General features: G+C 44.9%; 1 protein-coding gene across 1 annotated transcript; it reads left to right on the top strand.

Moving 5' to 3' along the window:
- The first annotated feature begins 5438 nt into the window (after positions 1-5438).
- noxred1 (NADP-dependent oxidoreductase domain containing 1) lies at positions 5439-19032 on the top strand. Its single transcript, XM_052012801.1, has 3 exons — positions 5439-5614; positions 7372-7526; positions 18001-19032. Exons 1-3 carry the CDS (start codon positions 5442-5444, stop codon positions 18111-18113), a joined length of 441 nt encoding a protein of 146 aa, XP_051868761.1. The 5' UTR covers positions 5439-5441; the 3' UTR covers positions 18114-19032.
- Positions 19033-20492: the final 1460 nt, after the last annotated feature.

Genomic DNA, 20492 nt, shown 5'->3' with positions numbered 1-20492 from the left:
GCTTTCACCTGGACCTGTCTCAGGCATTGGTAGATTGGTGGAAAAAGCAAATATGACACTAAATGGAGTGGGAAAGCAAGTTGTGCAGAGGATGTGGAGAGTCTGCAGAGAGATATAGATAGGTTCAGTGAGTGGGCAAGGGTCTGGCAGATGGAGCACAATGTTGGTAAATACAAGATCATCCACTTTAGAAGGAAAAATAGAAGATCAGATTATTATTTAAATAGTGAAAGATTGCAGCGTGCTGTTATGAATCACAAAAGGTTGGTTTGCAGGTGCAACAGGTTATCAAAGGCGGCAAATGGAATGTTGGCCTTCATTGCTGGAGGGATTGAATTTAAGAGCAGGGAGGTTTGCTGCAACTGTACAGGGTACTGGTGAGGCCGCACCTGGAGTACTGCGTGCAGTTCTGGTCTCCTTACTTGAGGAAGGATATACCGGCTTGGAGGCGGTGCAGAGGAGGTTCACCAGGTTGATTCCGGAGATGAGGGGGTTAGCCTGTGAGAAGAGATTTGAGTCACCTGGGACTATACTCGCTGGAATTCAGAAGATTGAGAGGGAATCTTATAGAAACATATAAAATTATGAAAGGGGTAGATAAGATAGAGGCAGGAAAGTTGTTTCCACTGGTAAGTGAGACTAGAAAACAGGGGACATGGCCTCAAGATTCAGGGGAGTAGATTTAGGATGGAGACAAGGAGGAACTGCTTTCCCAGAGAGCAGTGAATCTGTGGAATTCTCTGCCCAGGGCAGCAGTAGAGGCTACCTCATTAAATATATTTAAGACACAGGTAGATTTTTACATAGTCTGGGAATTAAGGGTTATGGGGAAAAGGCAGGTAGGTGGATCAGCCATGATCTTACTGAATGGCGGAGCAGGCTCGACGGGCCAGATGGCCGACTCCTGCTCCTGTTTCTTTTGTTCTGATGTTCTTATGTTTATTATTGTCACATGTACTAAGGTGCGGTGAAAAACTTGTCTTGCATACCGTTCATACAGATCAATTCATTACAACAGTGCATTGAGGTAGTACAAGGTAAAACAATAACAGAATGCAGAATAAAGTGTTACAGTTACAGAGAAAGTGCAGTGTAGGCAGACAATAAGCTGCAAGGTCATAATGAAGTGGATTGAGATCAAGAGTCCATCTTATCGTACTAGGGAACCATCAATTGTTTTCTAAAAGCGGGGTAGAAGCTGTCCTTGAGCCTGGTGGTATGTGCTTTCAAGTAGGTGGCAGAAGGAATATAATGCAGGAAAATATGATATTATTCACTTTGGCAGAGAGAATAGAACAACAGCATTTTTTTAAACCATGACAAGCTTAAATATTGAAGTTACCATAGTCATAGAGCCATACAGCACAATACAGGCCCTTTGGCCCACCATGTTGTGCCGACCTTCAAACCACTCCTAAGACTATCTAACCCCTTCCTCCCACATTTCCCTCTATCTTAAATTCCTCCATATGCTTACCTAACAATCTCTTGAACTTGACCAATGTATCAGCCTCCACCACCACCCCAGGCAGCACATTCCATGCACCAACCACTCTCTGGGTGAAAAACCTCCCTCTGACGTCTCCCTTGAACTTCCCTCCCCATTACCTTAAAGCCATGCCCTCTTGTATTGAGCATTGGTGCCCTGGAAAAGAGGCGCTGGCTGTCCACTCTATCTATTCCTCTTAATATTTTGTATACCTCTATCATGTCTCCCCTCATCCTCCTTCTCTCCAATGAGTAAAGCCCTAGCTCCTTTAGTCTCTCCTCATAATCCATACTCTCTAATCTAGGCAGCATCCTGATAAATCTCCTCTGCACCCTTTCCAATGACTCCACATCCTTCCTATAATGAGGTGACCAGAACTGGACCCAGTACTGGTCCCAAGTGTGGTCTAACCAGAGTTTTGTAAAGCTGCATCACTACTTTGCGGCTCTTAAACTCGATCCCATGACTTATGAAAGCTAACATCCCATAAGCTTTCTTAACTACCCTATCCACCTATGTGGCAACTTTCAGTGATCTGTGGCTATGAACCCCCCAGATCCCTCTGCTCCTCTACACTGCCCTGAATCCTGCCATTTACCTTGTATTCCCCCTAGGAGTTTGTCCTTCCAAAGTGTACCACCTCACACTTCTCCGGATTGAACTCCATCTGCCACTTGTCAGCCCAGCTCTGCATTCTATCAATTTCCCTCTGTAAGCTTCGACAGCCCTCCACACTATCCACAACACCATTGATCTTTGTGTCATCTGCAAACTTGCTAACCCACCCTTCCACCCCCTCATCTAAGTCATTAATAAATATCACAAAAAGTAGAGGTCCCAGAACTGATCCTTGTGGGACACCACTAGTCACAGCCCTCCAATCCGAATGCACTCCCTCCACCACAACCCTCTGCTTTCTACAGGCAAGCCAATTCTGAATCCACACGGCCAAGCCTCCCTGGATCCCTTGCCCTCTGACCTTCTGAAGAAGCCTACCATGCAGAACCTTGTCAAACGCCTTGCTAAAATCCATGTAGACCACATCTACTGCACTACCCTCATCAATCTTCCTGGTCACCTCCTCAAAGAACCCTATCAGGCTTGTGAGGCAAGATCTTCCCTTCACAAATCCATGCTGGCTGTCCCTAATCAGTCCATGATTCTCTAAACGATCATAGATCCTATCTCTTAGAATCCTTTCTAGCAGCTTACCCACCACAGACATAAGGCTCACTGGTCTATAATTCCCTGGACCATCCCTACTACCTTTTTTTGAATAAGGGGACAACATTCACCACCCTCTAATCCTCTGCTACCATCCCCGTGGACAACGAGGACTCAAAGATCCTAACCAATGGTTTCAGCATTCTCCTCCCTAGCCTCACAAAGCAGCCCTGGGGAATATTCCGTCAGGGCCCGGGGACTTAACTGTCCTAATATTTTCTCACAGCTCCAACACATCCTCTCTCTTGATATCTACATACTCTAGAACATTACCCTCACCAACACTGTCCTCAGCATCATCAAGACCCCTCTCCTTGGTGAATACTGAAGAGAAGTATTCATTGAGAACCTCACCCACTTCCACAGCTTCCAGGCACATCCTCCCACCTTTGTCTTTAATCGGACCTACCTTTACTCTAGCCGTCCTTCTGCTCTTCACGTATGACTAAAAGCCTTGGGATTCTCCTTAACCCTACTCTCCAAAGCCTTTTCATGTCCCCTTCTCGCTCTCCTCAGCCCTTTCTTAAGTTCCTTCCTTGCTTCTCTATATTCCTCACGAGCCCTGTCTGATCCTTGCTGCTTACACCTTATGTATGCTGCTGCCTTCTTCCTAACTAGTTGTTCCACCTCTCTGTCACACATGGTTCCTTCACCCTGCCATTCCTTCTCTGCCTCACTGGGACAAATTTATCGTTAACATCCTGCAAGAGATCCCTGAACATCGACCACATCTCTATAGTACATTTCCCTTCAAAAATGTCATCCCAATTTACACTCTCAAGTTCTCGCCTTATAGCCTCATAATTTGCCTTTCCCCAATTAAATATCTTCCCGTCCTCTTTGCTCCTATCCCTGTCCATGACAATTCTAAAGGTTATGGAGCATGGTCGCTGCCCCCCAAATGCTCACCCATCGATAGATCTGTCACCTGACCCAGTTCATTACCTAAAACTAGATCTAATATGGCATTCCCTCTAGTCGGCCTGTCAACTAGACTAGAGTTGACAGGCCGACTAGAGGGAATGCCATATTAGTCTAAGCCTTTGGCACTAAGCAGGTGCCAATCAATATTTGGAAAGTTGAAGTCTCCCATAATAATAACCCTGTTATTTTTGCATCTTTCTAAAATCTGCCTCCCAATCTGCTCCTCAGTATCCCTACTGCTACTGGGGGGTCTATAGAATACTCCCAGTAGAGTAACTGCTCCTTTCTTGTTCCTAACTTCCACCCATATTGACTCCAGAGAGGATCCTTCTACATTATCCACCCTTTCTGCAGCTGTAACAGTGTTCCTGACCAGTTCAGATGGATTTTGATGAAGCAAGTAAACAGAGAATCTTCAGCAGGCAGTTCGGCGAGCAAATGTCATGTTGGCCTTTACTGAAAGAGGATTGGAGTGCAAAAATAAGGAAACCATGCTAAAATTGTCTAGGGATTTGGTGAGACCGTAATGCGGTTCTGAGTGCAGTTTTGATCTCTTGCTTAAGGAAGGATATGTGTGTCTTGGAGTCAGTGCAATGCAACCTTCATTACATTGGTGAAGATAAGATATCTTTATTCGTCACATGTACATCAAAACACACAGTGAAAAGCATCTTTTGCACAGAGTGTTCTGGGGCAGCCCGCAAGTGTCGCCACGCTTCCAGCGCCAACATAGCACGCCCACAACTTCCTAACCTGTACATCTTTGGAATGTGGGAGGAAACCGGAGCACCCAGAGGAAACCCACGCCGACATGGGGAGAACGTACAAGCTCCTTACAGACAGTGGCCGGATTTGAACCTGGGTCGCTGGTGCTGTGAAGTGTTATAATAACCGCTACACTACCGTGAAGTGTTGTCTGGTGGAGACAGTGAGTGAAACTAGACTTGAGAATAAACACTGACCTAATCAAGTGACAGAAAGTTCTGAGATGGATTGACAGGGTCAATGCTGAGAGACTCTTCTTAGCCTGGAGAACCTAGGACCATAGTCTTGGGATAAGGGGTTAGCCATTTGGGCTTGAGATGGTTGTGAGTGCTCATTCACTGAGGATATACAAGGTTGAAATCTGTTATTATTTAGATGTCAAAAGAATCAAGAGATATGGCAGGAAAATTGATGAGGCACGGGATCATCCATGATGCACATTGACAGAACAGGTTTGAGGGGCAGAATGGCCTATTTCTGCATCATTTCTTATGTTTGTATTCTTATATGGTCATGTAATGGATTGTAGTCCTGTAAGCTACTCAGACAAAGAGGGCAGGAGTAAAGGGGTTTTGCTTCAAGCTTGTGAGGGGCAAGCATAGGGCAAACAATAGATAGTATTGTTTGCAGCAGAAAACAAACTGGTGGAGGAACCTATGGGTCATGCAGCATCTGTGGAGGCAGAAGGACAGTCAACAATTCAGGATGCAGGATCTCAACCAGAACCTCAACTATCTGTTTGCCTGCACACATGCTTCTTGACCCATTAACTTCCTCCACCAGTTTTTTCTTTGCTGCAGATTCCAGCATCTGCAGTCTCTTGGGTCTCGTCAGTATTTATTTACCTAGAGAGGTCATATGTGGCAGGGAATGGTGAGTGGTCAGGATATTTGGTAGATTTAAGGAATAGATGGATGGTGTAATGGAAGTGTGGTGAGAGCTGGATTCGTGAACAATAGGTCCAATGAGCTAAAAGCATTCTTTGTCTGTAGCCCATTGTGTGACAACGTTGTCCCCTTTTTCTATTTCAGAAGAGCTGATGCATCTGGGAGTCCACTGTACCTATGACAACCAACAACTGGCTGCTTCTGTGGATGTGTTCTTTCTCTGCTGTCAGCTATTTCAACTAATGTGGTTTCCTCCCAGATCCGGGGCCCACATCTCAAAGACCTGCATTGTGTACAGCCTGGTGACTGCAGTCCCTGCACGGAGGTCAGTCAAAGCCCAGATCAATCCTTGCACCCAGGTCCTCCCAGTCCAGGTCTCACACACCCAGAACATCCCTCGCATGGGTCGTCCCATACCAGGTCTGTCCTATTCCAGATCACCTCAAGCCCAGGTCTGTCTGATGGCCAGATCAGTCTCGGCTTCCAGCTCAGTCCTGATCCAAAGTCAGTTCCATGCCTAGGTCAGTGCCATCCTTCCATCAGTTCCACATCCTCATTATTGCCACTCCCTGCTCTGTCTCGTAATATAGATATTTGTATGGCTGGGGAACCACTCCTAGTTCGATGTCAAGGCTAACAATCCATTCAACAGTTTTGAGGTAGGGTATTGTGTTGGGTTGTGATGTCATCAGAACTGGATCACTCAAGGTGTGGTGGAGCTTTGACTTGGGTTGCCATAGCCACAATTTGGTCTGTTACTCATGTTCTACTCGTGGGACAGGTGGCCATATCTTCCCTGGCCTGTCCTCAAGAAGCATTTGAGGCATTTCCAGGTTTTCCTTGGAGTGTTATAGAACATAGAACATTACAGCAACAATTCAGGCCCTTCGGCCCACAAAGCTGTGCCAAACATGTCCCTACCCTAGAAATTACTAGGCTTACCCATAGCCCTCTATTTTACTCAGCTCCATATACCGATCTAACAGTCTTTTGAAAATCTAACAGTCTCTTGAATATATCTTGAGTTATATCCTGAGACTTCATCAGTAATCTAGTTGTTGATGTTTGCCACAACAGAGAGGGGGTGTCATCGAGAGGTGAGGGTGTCATAGGTTTGTCGGGTTGCAGTGTGTTCCAGTAGGGGGCTGCAGGATTTCAGTTGGGTATGTGCAGGGTTTTAAGGTCATTTGTCAACAGGAGTGCTTTGTTAGCCGTCAGCCTGTAGTGGTCTTTGAGGAAGATGTTTTCTCTGTGGTCATCAGGAGGTTTATTCTGGGCTACAACAGGAAGCCACTCAAGCTGCTGTGGTCTCAGTGCTTTAGATATAGTCTTCATGGTTTATAAGCGGCGACTCCTGCACCAGACTCAGCCAGTACTGTGCTGTTGGTTGAGCAGGTCAAGTGAAAACGGGTGTGGTGTTGTTGGATCTGTTGTTCCAGGTCATAGATAAAGTTTTCCATATGAAATATACTTGTCTTGACTTTAGTTCTAATATTTTGGAGGTGTCGCCAATAAGTTAGTGTATGGTTGAGAATGATGCAGGGTATTGGGTTGTGGGTGAGTGGCTGGCTAAAGAATTGGCATGAAGTACAACTTTAACGGAATCAGATCAGATGGGAAAATGGACAGAGTGCACAATCAGCCATGTTCATTTAAAATGGGGGAATCGGCTTAACCAGGTTTGATCCCAAAGCCTCTTCTGATCTTGGGTGCCGTCTGCATGGAATTTGCATTCTCCCTGTGATCATGTGGATGCTCTGGTTTCCTCCAGATTCCAAGGATGTGTTGGTAGTTTACTTTGCTGACTGCAAGTTGTCTCTTAGTGTAGGTTAATGGCAAAAAAGAATCAAAGAGTTGATGAACTTGTGCAACCAATACCAATACCAAGAGAATGAGGCTGATGGCACTTCACCCTGGGTGTCTGCATGGACCTAATGGACTAAATAGCTTCCCTTCCGCATCATTACAAGGTATAAGCCTGTCCCATTAATTCATCCTCACAGATCACTTCCCTCACCCCTGAAAACAGTTGGATTTGGTGCTTACTCTGTGGAAATTGTTAGTGTTCTCTTTCTTTCTCAGGCTCCAGCATCTCCTGGGGCACAGCCAATATAGTGAGGCCACAGTATATCTTCCAAGGAGGTCCGTGGCATTATCTGTGGGAAAGAATAAAAATATTGTTGAAGGTCTGCTTGTTCAGGAAGTGGTCGAAGAAACAAGTCCGTTTAAAGACAAAAGTAAGCAGCTTGGAAGCCTGCTGATTTTTCTACTTCTTTCAGGGAAACTCTGGTCATCAACGGGTAGGCAGCATTTATTTTCTGACCCTAATGCCCCTTCAACTGAATGGTTTTGAAGGGTGGTCACATGTGGAGTCACCATTCATCGGAGATTAGTAAACCTAATGGGTTTAAGAATCTGTGGCGAATTGTGTTTTACTTTAAGCTGTGTGTTGTGTTGTCTCCACATCTCACCTGCAACCAACAACCTGCTGAGAAACTCAGCGGGTCGAGCAGCATCTGTGAGAGGAAAGGAATTGTCGACGTTTCAGGTCGAAACCCTGCATCAGGACCCAAAACGTTGACAATTCCTTTCTCCCCGCAGACGCTGTACAAGATGTTGCTGAGACTGCACTTGGAGTATTGCGTGCAGTTCCGGTCACCTAGCTACTAGGAAGGATGTCGTTAATCTGGAGAAGGTACAATAAAGATTCACAAGGGTGTTACAGGACTGGAGGGCTTGAGCTATAAGGATAGACTGGATAGGCTAGGACTGTTTCCTCTGGAGTGTAGGAGGCTGTGGTGTTACCTTATAAAGGTATATTGAGGGTCAAAGCTAAGGTGGATGTTCACAGTCTTTTCCCCAGGGTAGGGGAGTCTAAAACTAGAGGGCACAGGTGTAAGGTGAGAGGGGAGAGATTTAAAGGGGACCCAAGGGGCAAGGTTTTCACACAGAGGGTGGTGGGTGTGTGGACCGAGTGGTAGAGGCAGGTACAATTACAGTGCTTAAAAGACATTTGGACTGGTATGTGGATGGAGCAGGTTCAGAGGGATCTGGGCCAAATGCAGTCAAATGGCACTGGCTCAGGTAGGCAACTTGGTCGGCATGGACCAGTTGGGCTGAAGGGCCTGTTTCCGTGCTGTATAACTCTGTGACTCTATGATCAAGAGTTTGATTAAAGAGGCAAATTGTAAAGAATGCATCATGGGAGGTTTAGGGAAGGAATGCTAGAGCTTAGGGCACGGCTGCCCACGGCGAAGCAATAACATTCAGATGTCCACGAGAGATCAGAATTGGAAGAGTGCTTTATTTCAGAGGATTGAATGGCCAGAGGAGTTTATAGATGTATGGAAAGGCAAGACTTTAAATGGATTTGAAAGCAAGAATGTGAATTTAAGTAAATCAAAATGCTTAGAAAAATTGAAAAGCAGAGCCAAAAGGGTAATAATCTCCAGATTATTACCTGAAACGGACAAATGAATAGGCAGGGAATTGAGGGATACAGACCATATGCAGGCAGATGCGATTAGTTAGGTTGGCATCATGGTCAGTGCCCTACTGTCTATGTTTTAATGAGGAAGGGTAAATAAGACATCTTGTGGTTAAAGGTGTAGTCACCACAATATGATAGGATTCAGTATGAGGGTGAACACCACATAATCAAAACCACTGTCTTTAACTTAAGTAAGGCAATTATTAATGATAATGAAGTTGAAGTTTAAGATAAGATAAGATCTTTATTAGTCACATGTACATCGAAACACACATTGAAATAGATCTTTTGCGTAGTGATCTAAGGATCTAAGGTTTTGCGTAGTTGTGTAAGGTGGACTGGGAAAATAACCTAAGAGACAGGTCAGAAGATGAGCAGTGGCTGATATTCAAACAGCTGGTCCATATCAGGAATTTAACCCAATTAGAAAGAGATATTCCATGTAAAAGGGGCACAATCTGGGGTTAGCAAAGGAGGTCAAAGATAATGTTATATTGAAGATTAGGGAGTACAGAGTGGCAAGGGCTGGTGGTAGGTCGGGGAGACTGGGAGGTTTTTAGGATCCAGCAGCAGAAGGGCGAAAATTGATTTTGGAGAAAACCTGTGTGTGATATCAAACCAAACAGTACACAGAACATAGAACAGTACAGCACAGGAGCAGCCTTCGGCCCACAATGTGTGTGCCAGCATGATATCAAGCCTAAATCTCTTCTGCCTGCACATGCTCCATATCCTTCCATGCACATGTGTCTATTTAAATGGCCTCTTAAACCCCTCCATCGTATCTGCCTCCACCATCACCTTTGGTGGTGCGTTTCAGCCACCCATCACTCTCTGTGTGTAAACAAAATCCCACTGATCTCCTTAAAACTTTCCCCCTTTCACCTTAAACCCATGCCCTCCAGTATTTGACATTTCTACCCTGGGTAAATACTCTGACTGTCCACTCTATCTATGCCTCTCATAATTTTACAAACTTCTATCAGGTCTCCTCTCAGCCTCTGACACTCACAATCCAAGAAAACAATCCAAGTTTGTCCAACCTCTCCTTTTAGCTAATATTCCCAAATCCAGCAGCCTCCTAGTGAACCTCTTCGGCACCCTCTCCAAAGCTTCCACACCCTTCCTGTGATGGGGGCGACCAGAACTGCACACGGTGCTCCAGGTGCGGCCTGACCAAAGTTTTATACAGCTGCAACATGACTTCCTGACTCTCGTACTCAATGCCCCAACCGATGAAGGTAGGTATGCCGGACGGCTTCTTTACCACCCTATCCACTAGTATTGTCACTTTCAGGGAGCTATGACTTAGACCCCAAGATCCTTCTATACATGAATTCTCCTAAAGGTCCTACCATATACCTGTACATCCTCCTTATGTAAGAATAAACTCTCAATATTTGTTTACTTTGATACAGTTTTCAGGGGTGATTTTAATTGCGTAGATCTTTTGCTTCTTTAACAGAAAAGATTCTTTAACCAGGGCTCAGATTGAGAATTAAAATATCCCCCAAAAGGCTGTGTTAAAGAGGATTTGGGCCAGCAACAATGAATGCTTTTCATCCCTCTCCAGTCTGGCCATTTGCCTGGGCTTTTGCGTGAACAGTACTGCGCTGGGCTGCAAGGCTCAAGCACACAGGGTGTCGGTGAAGATGGTACATACCGTGTCATTCACCATAGGAGAGGGAAAAAGGCGGGAAGTTCAGAGGGTTATCGCCTGAAACCTTGTCAAATGCCTTCCAAATGTCTGAGTAGACTCTGCTTGCAATCTCGTTTGACATTCCACCTGCAGTTGTTGAGGTTGTTCTGAACTTTGCTTCTGATCCTTCTAGGTCTGAAATGTGTGAACCAAAGTGGTTTTGAGGAAGTTTTGTATTCTGTCCTGAATGTCTGCTACTTTCTGAAAGTGCCCCACATGAGCACAGTGAGGATTCTCAATGATCTACTATTTAGTGCTACCCAGGTTTGGAAGCATTGGATGATCCAAATTTGTTTGTGTCTGAAAGCTTCGTTAATGAATCTTGTGCACAATCACTATCACGTAACAGGTATGTTGTATCTCGTAAACTATCAGTTGCCAAAATGGAATGTGATAGCATCTAGAATGGACAGCATGGAAACAGTCCATTCAGCCCAACTCGTCCACACTGACCAGTAGGAACTCACCGTATTAACCCCATCACCCAGCACTTGGTCCATAAACCTCGGCCTAAGCAATCCAAGTGTTTATCCAGACACTCTCACCTATCACCTGCCAGCTCGTGCTCCTCCCCCTCCCCCTACTCTTTTATTCCAACTTCTGCCCTCTTCCTTCCCAGTCCTGATGAAAGGTCTCAGCCCGAAACGTCAACTGGCCATTTCCCTCCATGGATGCTGCCTGACCTGCTGAGTTCCTCCAGTGTGTCGTGTGTGTTGCTCCAGATTTCCAGCATCTGCAGTCTTTCTTGTGACTGCCTAAATGCTGTCAGTGACTCAGCTTCAGCCACTCTCTCAGGGCACCTCTCTCTGCGTGAAGAAGGTCCCCCTCAGATCCCCTCTGACTCTCTTCACCCTCACACTAAACCTATGTCCTCTTGTTTTATCTACCTCCTGATATGGGGAAAAGTTTCCTGCAGTCTCCCCTGTCTATACCCCTCATACTTTTATATACCTCAATTATGTCCCCTCTTAACCTCCTCTAGGGAGAAAAGACCCAGCGCATCAGTCTCTCCTCATAACTGCACTGCCCCATCCCAGGCAACACCCTGGTGAATCTCCTCTGCACCCTCTCCAGCACCAATCACATCCTTCCTGTACCAGAATGTCAATAATTAAATGTATTAATATCAAGGCTACTCTTCTGAACAAAAAGTCCAAAAATGTGAGCTAAAATCCTACTTTGGTAGAAATATAGAAACATAGAAAACCTACAGCACAATTCAGGCCCTTCGGCCCACAAAGCTGTGCCGAACATGTCCCTACCTTAGAAATTACTAGGCTTACCCATAGCCCTCTATTTTACTCAGCTCCATGTACCTATCCGACAGTCTCTTAAAAGACCCTATCGTATCCGCCTCCACCACTGTTTCCGGCAGCCCATTCCACACACTCACCACTCTCTGAGTAAAAAACTTACCCCTGGACATCTCCTCTGTACCTACTCCCCAGCACCTTAAACCTATGTCCTCTTGTGGCCACCATTTCAGCCCTGGGAAAAGCCTCTGACTATCTACCCGATCAATGCCTCTCATCATCTTATACACCTCTGTCAGGTCCCCCTCATCCTCCGTCTCTCCAAGGAGAAAAGGCTGAGTTCCCTCAACCTGCTTTCATAAGGCATGCTCCGCATTCCAGGCAGCATCCTTGTAAATCTGCTCTGCACCCTTTCTATGGCTTCCACATCTTTCCTGTAGTGAGGCAACCAGAACTGAGCACAGTACTCCAAGTGGGGTCTGACCAGGGACCTATATAGCTGCAACAATACCTCTTGGCTCCTAAATTTGATTCCCCGATGGATGAAGGACAATACACCATATGCCTTCTTAACCACAGAGTCAACCTGTGCAGCTGCTTTGAGCGTCCTATGGACTCGGACCCCAAGATCCCTCTGATCCTCCACACTGCCAAGAGTCCTACCATTAATACTATACTATGCCATCATATTGACCTACAAAATGAACCACTTCACACTTATCTGGGTTTGAAACTGCATCTGCCACTTCTCAGCCCAACTTTGCATCCTATCTATGTCCCGCTGTAACCTCTGACAGTCCTCTATACTATCCACATCACATCCAACCTTTGTGTCATCCGCAAACTTACTAATCCATCCCTCCACTTCCTCATCCAGGTCGTTTATAAAAATCACAAAGAGTAAGGGTCCCAGAACAGAACCCTGAGTACACCACTGGTCACCGACCTCCATGCAGAATATGATCCCTTCAACAACCACTCTTTGCCTTCTGTGGGGCCAGCCAGTTCTGGATCCACATTTTCAATGTCCCCTTGGATCCCATGCCTCCTTACTTTCTCAATAAGCCTTGCATGGGGTACCTTATCAAATGCCTTGCTGAAATCCATATACACTGCATCTACTGCTCTCCCTTCATCGATGCGTTTAGTCACATCCTCAAAAAATTCAATCAGGCTCGTAAGGCAGGACCTGCCCTTGACAAAGCTATGCTGACTATTCCTAATCATATTATACCTCTCCAAATGTTCATAAATCCTGTCTCTCAGGATCTTCTCCGTCAGCTTACCAACCACTGAGGTAAAGACTCACTGGTCTATAATTTCCTGGGCTATCTCTACTCCCTTTCTTGAATAAGGAAACAACATCCGCAAACCCTCCAATCTTCTGGAACCTCTCCCATCTCCATCGATGATGCACAGATCATCGTCAGAGGCTCTGCAATTTCCTCCCTCGCCTCCCACAGCAGCCTGGGGTACATCTCATCCTGGTCCCAGCGACTTATCCAACTTGATGCTTTCCAAAAGTTTCAAGCACCTACCTCTTTCCTAATACCTACATGCTCCAGCTTTTCAGCCTGCTGCAAGTCCCCACTACAGTCCCCCAGATCTTTTTCCGTAGTGAATACTGATGTAAAGTATTCATTAAGTACCTCCGCTATTTCTTCCAGATCCATACACACTTTCCCACTGCTGCACTTGATAGGCCCTATTCTTTCACATTTTATCCTCTTGCTCGTCACATACTGGTAGAATGCCTTGGGTTTTCCTTAATCCTGCCCGCCAAGCCTTCTCATGTCCCCTTCTGACTCTCCTAATTTCCTTCTTAAGCTCCTTCCTGTTAGCCTTATACTCTTCCAGATCTCTAACATTACCTAGCTCTCTGTACCTTTTGTAAGCTTTTCTTTTCCTTTTGACGAGATTTATTATAGCCTTTGTACACCATGGTTCCTGTATCCTCTCGTAACTCCCCTGTCTCATAGGAACATGCCTATGCAGAGCTCCACACAAATATCCCCTGAATATTTGCCACATTTCTTCCGTACTTTTCCCTGAGAACATGTTCCCAATTTAAGCTTCCAATTTCCTGCCTGAGAGCCTCATAATTCCCTTTACTCCAAGTAAACACCTTTGTGACGGTATTTGTGACATTGAATGAATTAAATAAGTTTAGAATAAAAATGACCATTAAACTATCAGATTGTTGAAAAAAATCCATCTGGTTTATTAATGTCCAATCGAGAAAGAAATTTGCTCGTCTTGTGGGATCTGACCTATATACGACTCTAGATACACTTAACCGCTCCCCTCTGAAATGAGATATTAAGCCACTGAGATTGCTAGGAAGGTATAATTAGAATGGAACTAGGCGGATCCCACAGCAACAGATTTGTACACGACAGAAGGATATCTAGCCCAGTCAATCTGACAATGTTCTCCTTATGGACACCTGGGGATTTAAAGCGAAACTGAAAAAGCTGTCCCACATTCTGGTTGAACAACAACCTGACAAAGTCACACAGACGGAATTGCCTTTCAACCAATGGTCCAGGCTCTTAGACCATAGGACCATAAGATATAGGAGCAGAATTAGGCCATTTGGCCCGAGTCTGCTCTACCATTCAATCGTGGCTGATTTCTTTTTCAACCCCATTTTCCTACCTTCTCCTCGTAACCTTTAACCCCCTTACCAATCAAGAACCTATCAATCTCTGTCTTAGATACACCCAATGACTTGGCCTCCACAGCCGTCTGTGGCAATGAATTGCAAAGATTCACCACCATCTGGTTGAAGAGATTCCTCCTCATCTCAGTATTAAAGGGACGTCCCTTTATTCTGAGGCTGTGCCCTTGGATCCTAGACTCTCCCACTGATGGAAACATCCTCTCCATGTCCACTCTGTCCGGGCCTTTCAGTATTCGGTAGGTTTCAATGAGATCACCCCCACCTTCTTCCACCATGAGTGGTCCCACAGGCAAGATGGACCCCACTGGCTTGTGGGCAGGAAGGTATAGCCTTGGGAGTCCACAACACTGAATCTAAAGCCCATGAATTCTCACATCATCAGTTCAAAGAAATATCCTTCTGATTACCACCCACTGCCCTCCCCGACACAGAAACATAGAAAAATGGGAGCAGGATAGGCCACTTGGCCCTTCGAGCATGCTCTGCAATTCAATATAATCATGGCTCATCCTCCATCTTGGTCCCTGTCTTTCTTAACCTTAACTCTATTCAGCAACTTGGCCTCCACAGCATTCCACTGGTACAGCATCCTCTGAAAAATTTCTCCTTATCTCGGTCCTAAATGTCTTGCTCCATATCCTGAGCCTGTGACCGCTGGCTGTACTGTGCTCTACTAGATGAAACTTCCTCCCTGCATGTTTAATTCAATGAGGTCTCCTCTCATTCTTCTGAACTCCAGTGAATACACTCTCCCCAGCCTCTCCTCAGACAACAGTGCTGCATCCCTGGAATTGGTAAACCTTTGTTGCATTCTATCTACGGCAAGAATATCCTCTCCTGCATAATTGTAGTAAAAGATATTTACTCCTGCGCTCATAGGTGCTTGCTGCACCAGTGTGTCTGCGTACAGTAACGGGTATGCACGGACACCCAAGTAACATCAACATTTCCCAGTCTGTCACCATACTCAGTCTTTCTAATTTTCCTACCAAAGTGGATATCTTCACATTTATCCATACTGCATTGCATCTGCCATATATTTTACCACTAACCCAAGTTATCTAAATCTGACTACATAGAACACAGAACAGTACAGCCCAGGAACAGGCCCTTCGGCCCGAACGTGATGCCAAACTAAAATAAATCTCTCTGCCTGTACATGATCCATACCCCTCCATTCCCTGCATGTTCATGTGTCTGTCTAAATGCCTCTTAAATGCCACTATCATATCTGCCTCCACCACCTCCCTGGCAGCACGTTCCAGGCACCCACCATTCTCTGTGCACATGTCCTTCAAACTTCCACCCTCTCACCTTAAACCTATGCCCTCTAGTATTTGACAATTTTACCCTGGGAGAAAGATTGTGCCCTATGCCTCATAATTTTATAAACTTTATCAGGCCTCCCCTCAGCCTCCAAAAATACCAACCCAAATTTGTCCAACCGCTCCTTGTAGCTAATACTCTCTAATCCAGGCAATATCCTGGTGAACCTCTTCTGCACCCTCTCCAAATCCTCCACATCCTTCCTGTAATGGGGAGACCAGAACTGCACACAGTACTCCAAATGTGTTTATACAGCTGTGTTGAGAACCTATTAGAGGAAGGTAATAAGGGATCTGAACGTGTTCTGAGGTGGGAACTAGTCCAACACTGAGACGGACTGGGCAGTGGCAGCTTTTGACCTCGTCCTTGCCCACCTGTCACTGATACATCTGTCTATGACGCCAGTGGTCATAGACAGTCATCACCATGGAGGGGGGGAGAACTGGCATAGACTCAAAGGGTCAAAGTAGCTTCTTCCAAAGTCATAAGAAAATATGAAATAGGAAATCATGTTGCTCTTATGGAGAGAAAGACCCACCTTCATGTAGGACACCCTACATCATGTTGAGTGGCACCGCCATCTGTTAAATGAGAGACTCAGAATTAATTTAACAACTCGTGTCCTTGAGGCACTGTTTCTTCTGAACAGACAGGAAGGTATTCTACCACAGTCTGAAACTCACTGCTTGGTCTAAACCTCACATTACCAATATATCAGACGATGTGGCAGGACTGAAAAATGAGCATGCTGACTGACCATGGGAAAAGTATTGAGATGCCTTCCACAACTAATGGGAGGTGAAGCTTCTGAAACAGCTCCATCCTCAACGATGGCAGGACCCAGTACATGAGCACCAAAGATAAGGCTCAAGCATTTGTACCTGTCTTTGGTTGGAAGTACTGAGTAGATAATTCATCGTGGTCTCCTTCTGAGGACTGACAATCACAGATACTAATCTTCAGCCAATTCAATAGACTCTACGAATATTAAGAAATGGCTGAGGGCACTGAATACACCCAAGGCTATGGGACCAAATAACATCCTGGCTGTGGTGCTAAAGACCTGTGCTCCAGTATTATGGATCTAACCAAACTATTCCAGTACGGTCACAACACCAGCAGCTTTTGAATGTGTGGGAAATTACCCACATTCGTCATGTGTAAGAAGCAAGACAAATCCAGTTCAGCTAGTTACATCCCGGCAGTCCAGTCGTAATTCTTAGCAAAGTGATTGAAAGTATTATTGATAGTGCATCAATTAGCACACATTCAGTCTGTTCACTGATGCTTAGTCTGGGTCCTCCCAGGATCACTCAGCTCCACTCCTCATTGAACATTGGTCCAACTCAGAACAAAGGAGCTGAATTCCATTCGTCATCCAGACATGAAATATACTGGTATTCCTTCCTCATTGTTGGATCTACGATGGGAACACTGCACTGGTTCAGGGAAGTGTTTCACCACCGCCACCTTAAGAGCAATTAGGTATGGGCAGTAAGAACTGGCTTCGTCTGAAGGTTCTGATCAAGGGTCTCAGACCTGAAACTCTAACAGTTCCTCTTTCCACACACGCTGCCTGACACGCTGAGTTTTTCCAGCAATATTGTATTTATTTCTCGGCATTAGATTCAATTAGCCATTCACACATCCATTCCACCAGCTCACCTCTTTCTCCTTTTTGTCTATTCCTATGATCCTCACGATTCATTATAGAACACAGAATTGTACAGCACAGGAACAGACCCTTCAGCCCACAATGTTGTGCTGAATTAGTTAAACTAGTAATTAAATGCCTAACTAAACTAATCCCTTCTGCCCACACAATGTCCACATCCCTCCATTCTCTGCACATTCATGTGCCTATCTAAGAGCCTATTGTATCTGCCTCCACCACCATCCCTGGCAGCGCATTCCAGGCACCCACCGCTCTCTGTAAAAGAGAAACTTGCCTCGCACATCTCCTCTGAACTTTCCCCCCTCTCACCTTAATGCACGCCCTCTGGTATTAGACATTTCAACCCTGAGAAAAAGATATCAGCTCTCTACTCTATATGTGCCTCTCAAAATCTTATAAATTTATTACGCTTCCAAGTTTTTTTGGAACTTTGGAAATTGTGCCCCATACACTCAAATATAAACCATTAATATATGTTAAGAAAAGCAGTGGTCCTAGTTTAATCTGTCCATTGCCTGTTGGTGATTACAATAATTTCTCACTGTTGCTCCTGAAGTCACTTTTTTGTAAACTATCTATCTGCAGTCCCTTCCCCTGGATCGACTTGTCTTCTGTGTCTGCACGGGACACGCCCCTCACAAGGTTCTTTAACTTGCACCCGCGATTGCAGCAGCATTTCAGCTTCGTGTACCGCATGAAGATGTTAAAGAAGCCAAATGAACCTGACGACGAAGGATGCTGCAGAGACTGACCCTCCTGAGGATGATGGCTTGTGATTGATCCATTGACATCAGATGATGCTATCATTGCTAAATGCTTACAAGACAGCATACAACTTTAAAGAAATTATAGAACGACTAGTCCAAAGTACAACAATGTCATACTATGCTTCTCTAATCCTCATTTTCAATCACCAGTATTCTGTCCAGCTTCTCCCCGTAACAGTAGTCACTCTTCTCCTCTTTAGGCAGTCTGGCCTCCTTTATCGTTTCTCCATAGCTGTGCCATTCATCTTTGTAGGAAAAGACTGTCAGTGCTTGGGAGTGCACACTTTTCCATTCTGATCAAACACTCCACAGGCTGGGATAGCATCGGTTGGATACAGAGTAAAGCCCTCCTGTCAAACTCTCCCATCACTGTCACATCAAACACACCCAGAGCAGGAACTGCACAGGTTGGATTCAGAGAGGAGCACCCTGTCCTCTATGGTTCTTTTGCCTGAAAACACCTTAAATATCTACATTTTGATGGCAGAATGGTTTCTTTGTATTTGCTATTAAAAGCTATCATGATTTTGAAACCCTCTGCAAAATCTCCCTTTAACTTTCTCTGCTCTCAGGACAACTCCATTTTTGCAGTCTTTCCATAGAACTAAAGACGGTTATCCCTAGAATCATTCAGGAGAGCATCCTCTGTAGTGCTTGATGGTCAGCGCAGGCTTGGTGGGGCAAAGGACCTGTTTCCATGCTGTATGACTCTGTGACAAACCTAATCGAAATTTTAAAGCACATTTGCCTCATGATGCTGGTACCAGCTTTTACAAAGAATTATCCAGTTTTAGTCCAGACATCAGCCTTTTCACCATAATCCTGTGAAGTAAACCTTTGACATACTTGATGTTTAGAGTATCTTACAGCTCTTGAACTCTTTATTAAAAATGTAAAGATGTTCTGTTAGCAGCCTTTTCAACTTGAAAATATCTTGAAAACTGCATCCACTGATTCCTCCTCATCCACCCTGCTAGCTACATCCTCAAAAAACTTAGATTTGTCAAATATAAATTCTTTTGCACAAAACTCGGTTGGCTCTGCTTGATTTTATTATTGTCCTCCTTTTGCCGTTGTACTATGTCCTTTTAAGAGGTGTATTTTCTCCCTTAATTCCAGATCACAGCACCCCCCCCCCATTTTTGTAACCCTCGCCTGAAAGAAATCAAGACAGATACATTTACTGAAAATCTTTTATTGTAAATCATTTTTGATAGTGCAACTGATACCATCACATTGTTAACAGTCAGTCTAAATCAGCCTTAATCCTACAGTGAAGAGTTTTGCAATATCAGTGTTGGCTGAAATCCACCAGACTATGTAACAATGTCAATGCCCAAGTATAATATTAAAGTTTAGCAGGGTTAACAGTTTGTGTTGGGGTACATTTTTGCAATTCCAGCTTACTCTCCATAATATGACACAAGGTGTACAACCTAATAGGACTGGGAACTTCTGCCCCACAGTGGGATATTCACAGGTGCGTTGGCCTTTACTGTTTAATTTATTTAGGAGTTTATTTCTGCTGAAATACTTTGCACACACTGCCTATATTTTTTTACATTAGAGATTCAACCATTAAACAACAGTTATGAATCCCTTTACAGAAAGTTTTGGGTATTGTGGGAAAGGGGAAATTCTCCTCTGCAATGCTTACCCCTCCTGTTCACCCTACTGCTTTTTACTCCTTTCCCCCGGACCTGTGTCCTTGGAGAATTGTTCCCCTGTGGCCCCAGGAAACCTCAGGGGCAGGCCTTGAGGTATGCTGCACTGAGGGAGAGAGCATTCCACTAACCTAACAATTCTATTGCTGCTGGAGACACAGGAAACTGTTTTTTTGCTCTGGATTCCAGCATCTACAAACTGCTGGAAGAACTCAGCAGGTCAGGCAGCATCTGTGGAGAGAAGTGGACAGTTGATGTTTTGGGTCGAGACCCTTCATCCGGACTGAATCTTTTGGGGCTATTTGTCACCGAGTTAGACTGGAGTATATCATATGTTACTAAGACCTTTATTAACAGCAGGATTTCAGCACATTAAACCCCTTCTGGGACCGTATTTATCAGTCAGCCTATTTGTAGCAGAGAAAGACTTGCATTTCTGGAGCTCCTTTCACCATCTCAGGATGTCCTGGAGCACTGTAGCAAACAAAGCAATGTGTGCACAGCAAGCTCCCACAAACATCAATGGGGAGATCTTTTGGCCAGGATGCCAGAAACTGCTCCTGACCCCCAGCCCTGCTGTTGAATCTTTGACACTCACCTCTGATTTGTCATCCTAGAATTTCTTCTCATGCCTCGAGTCCAGCTT

This window comes from Pristis pectinata, chromosome 1 (assembly GCF_009764475.1).
Source record: "Pristis pectinata isolate sPriPec2 chromosome 1, sPriPec2.1.pri, whole genome shotgun sequence".
Classification (NCBI taxonomy): domain Eukaryota; kingdom Metazoa; phylum Chordata; class Chondrichthyes; order Rhinopristiformes; family Pristidae; genus Pristis; species Pristis pectinata.
Note: the sequence above shows the minus strand (reverse complement) of the source record. Positions and strands in the feature narration are given on the sequence as shown.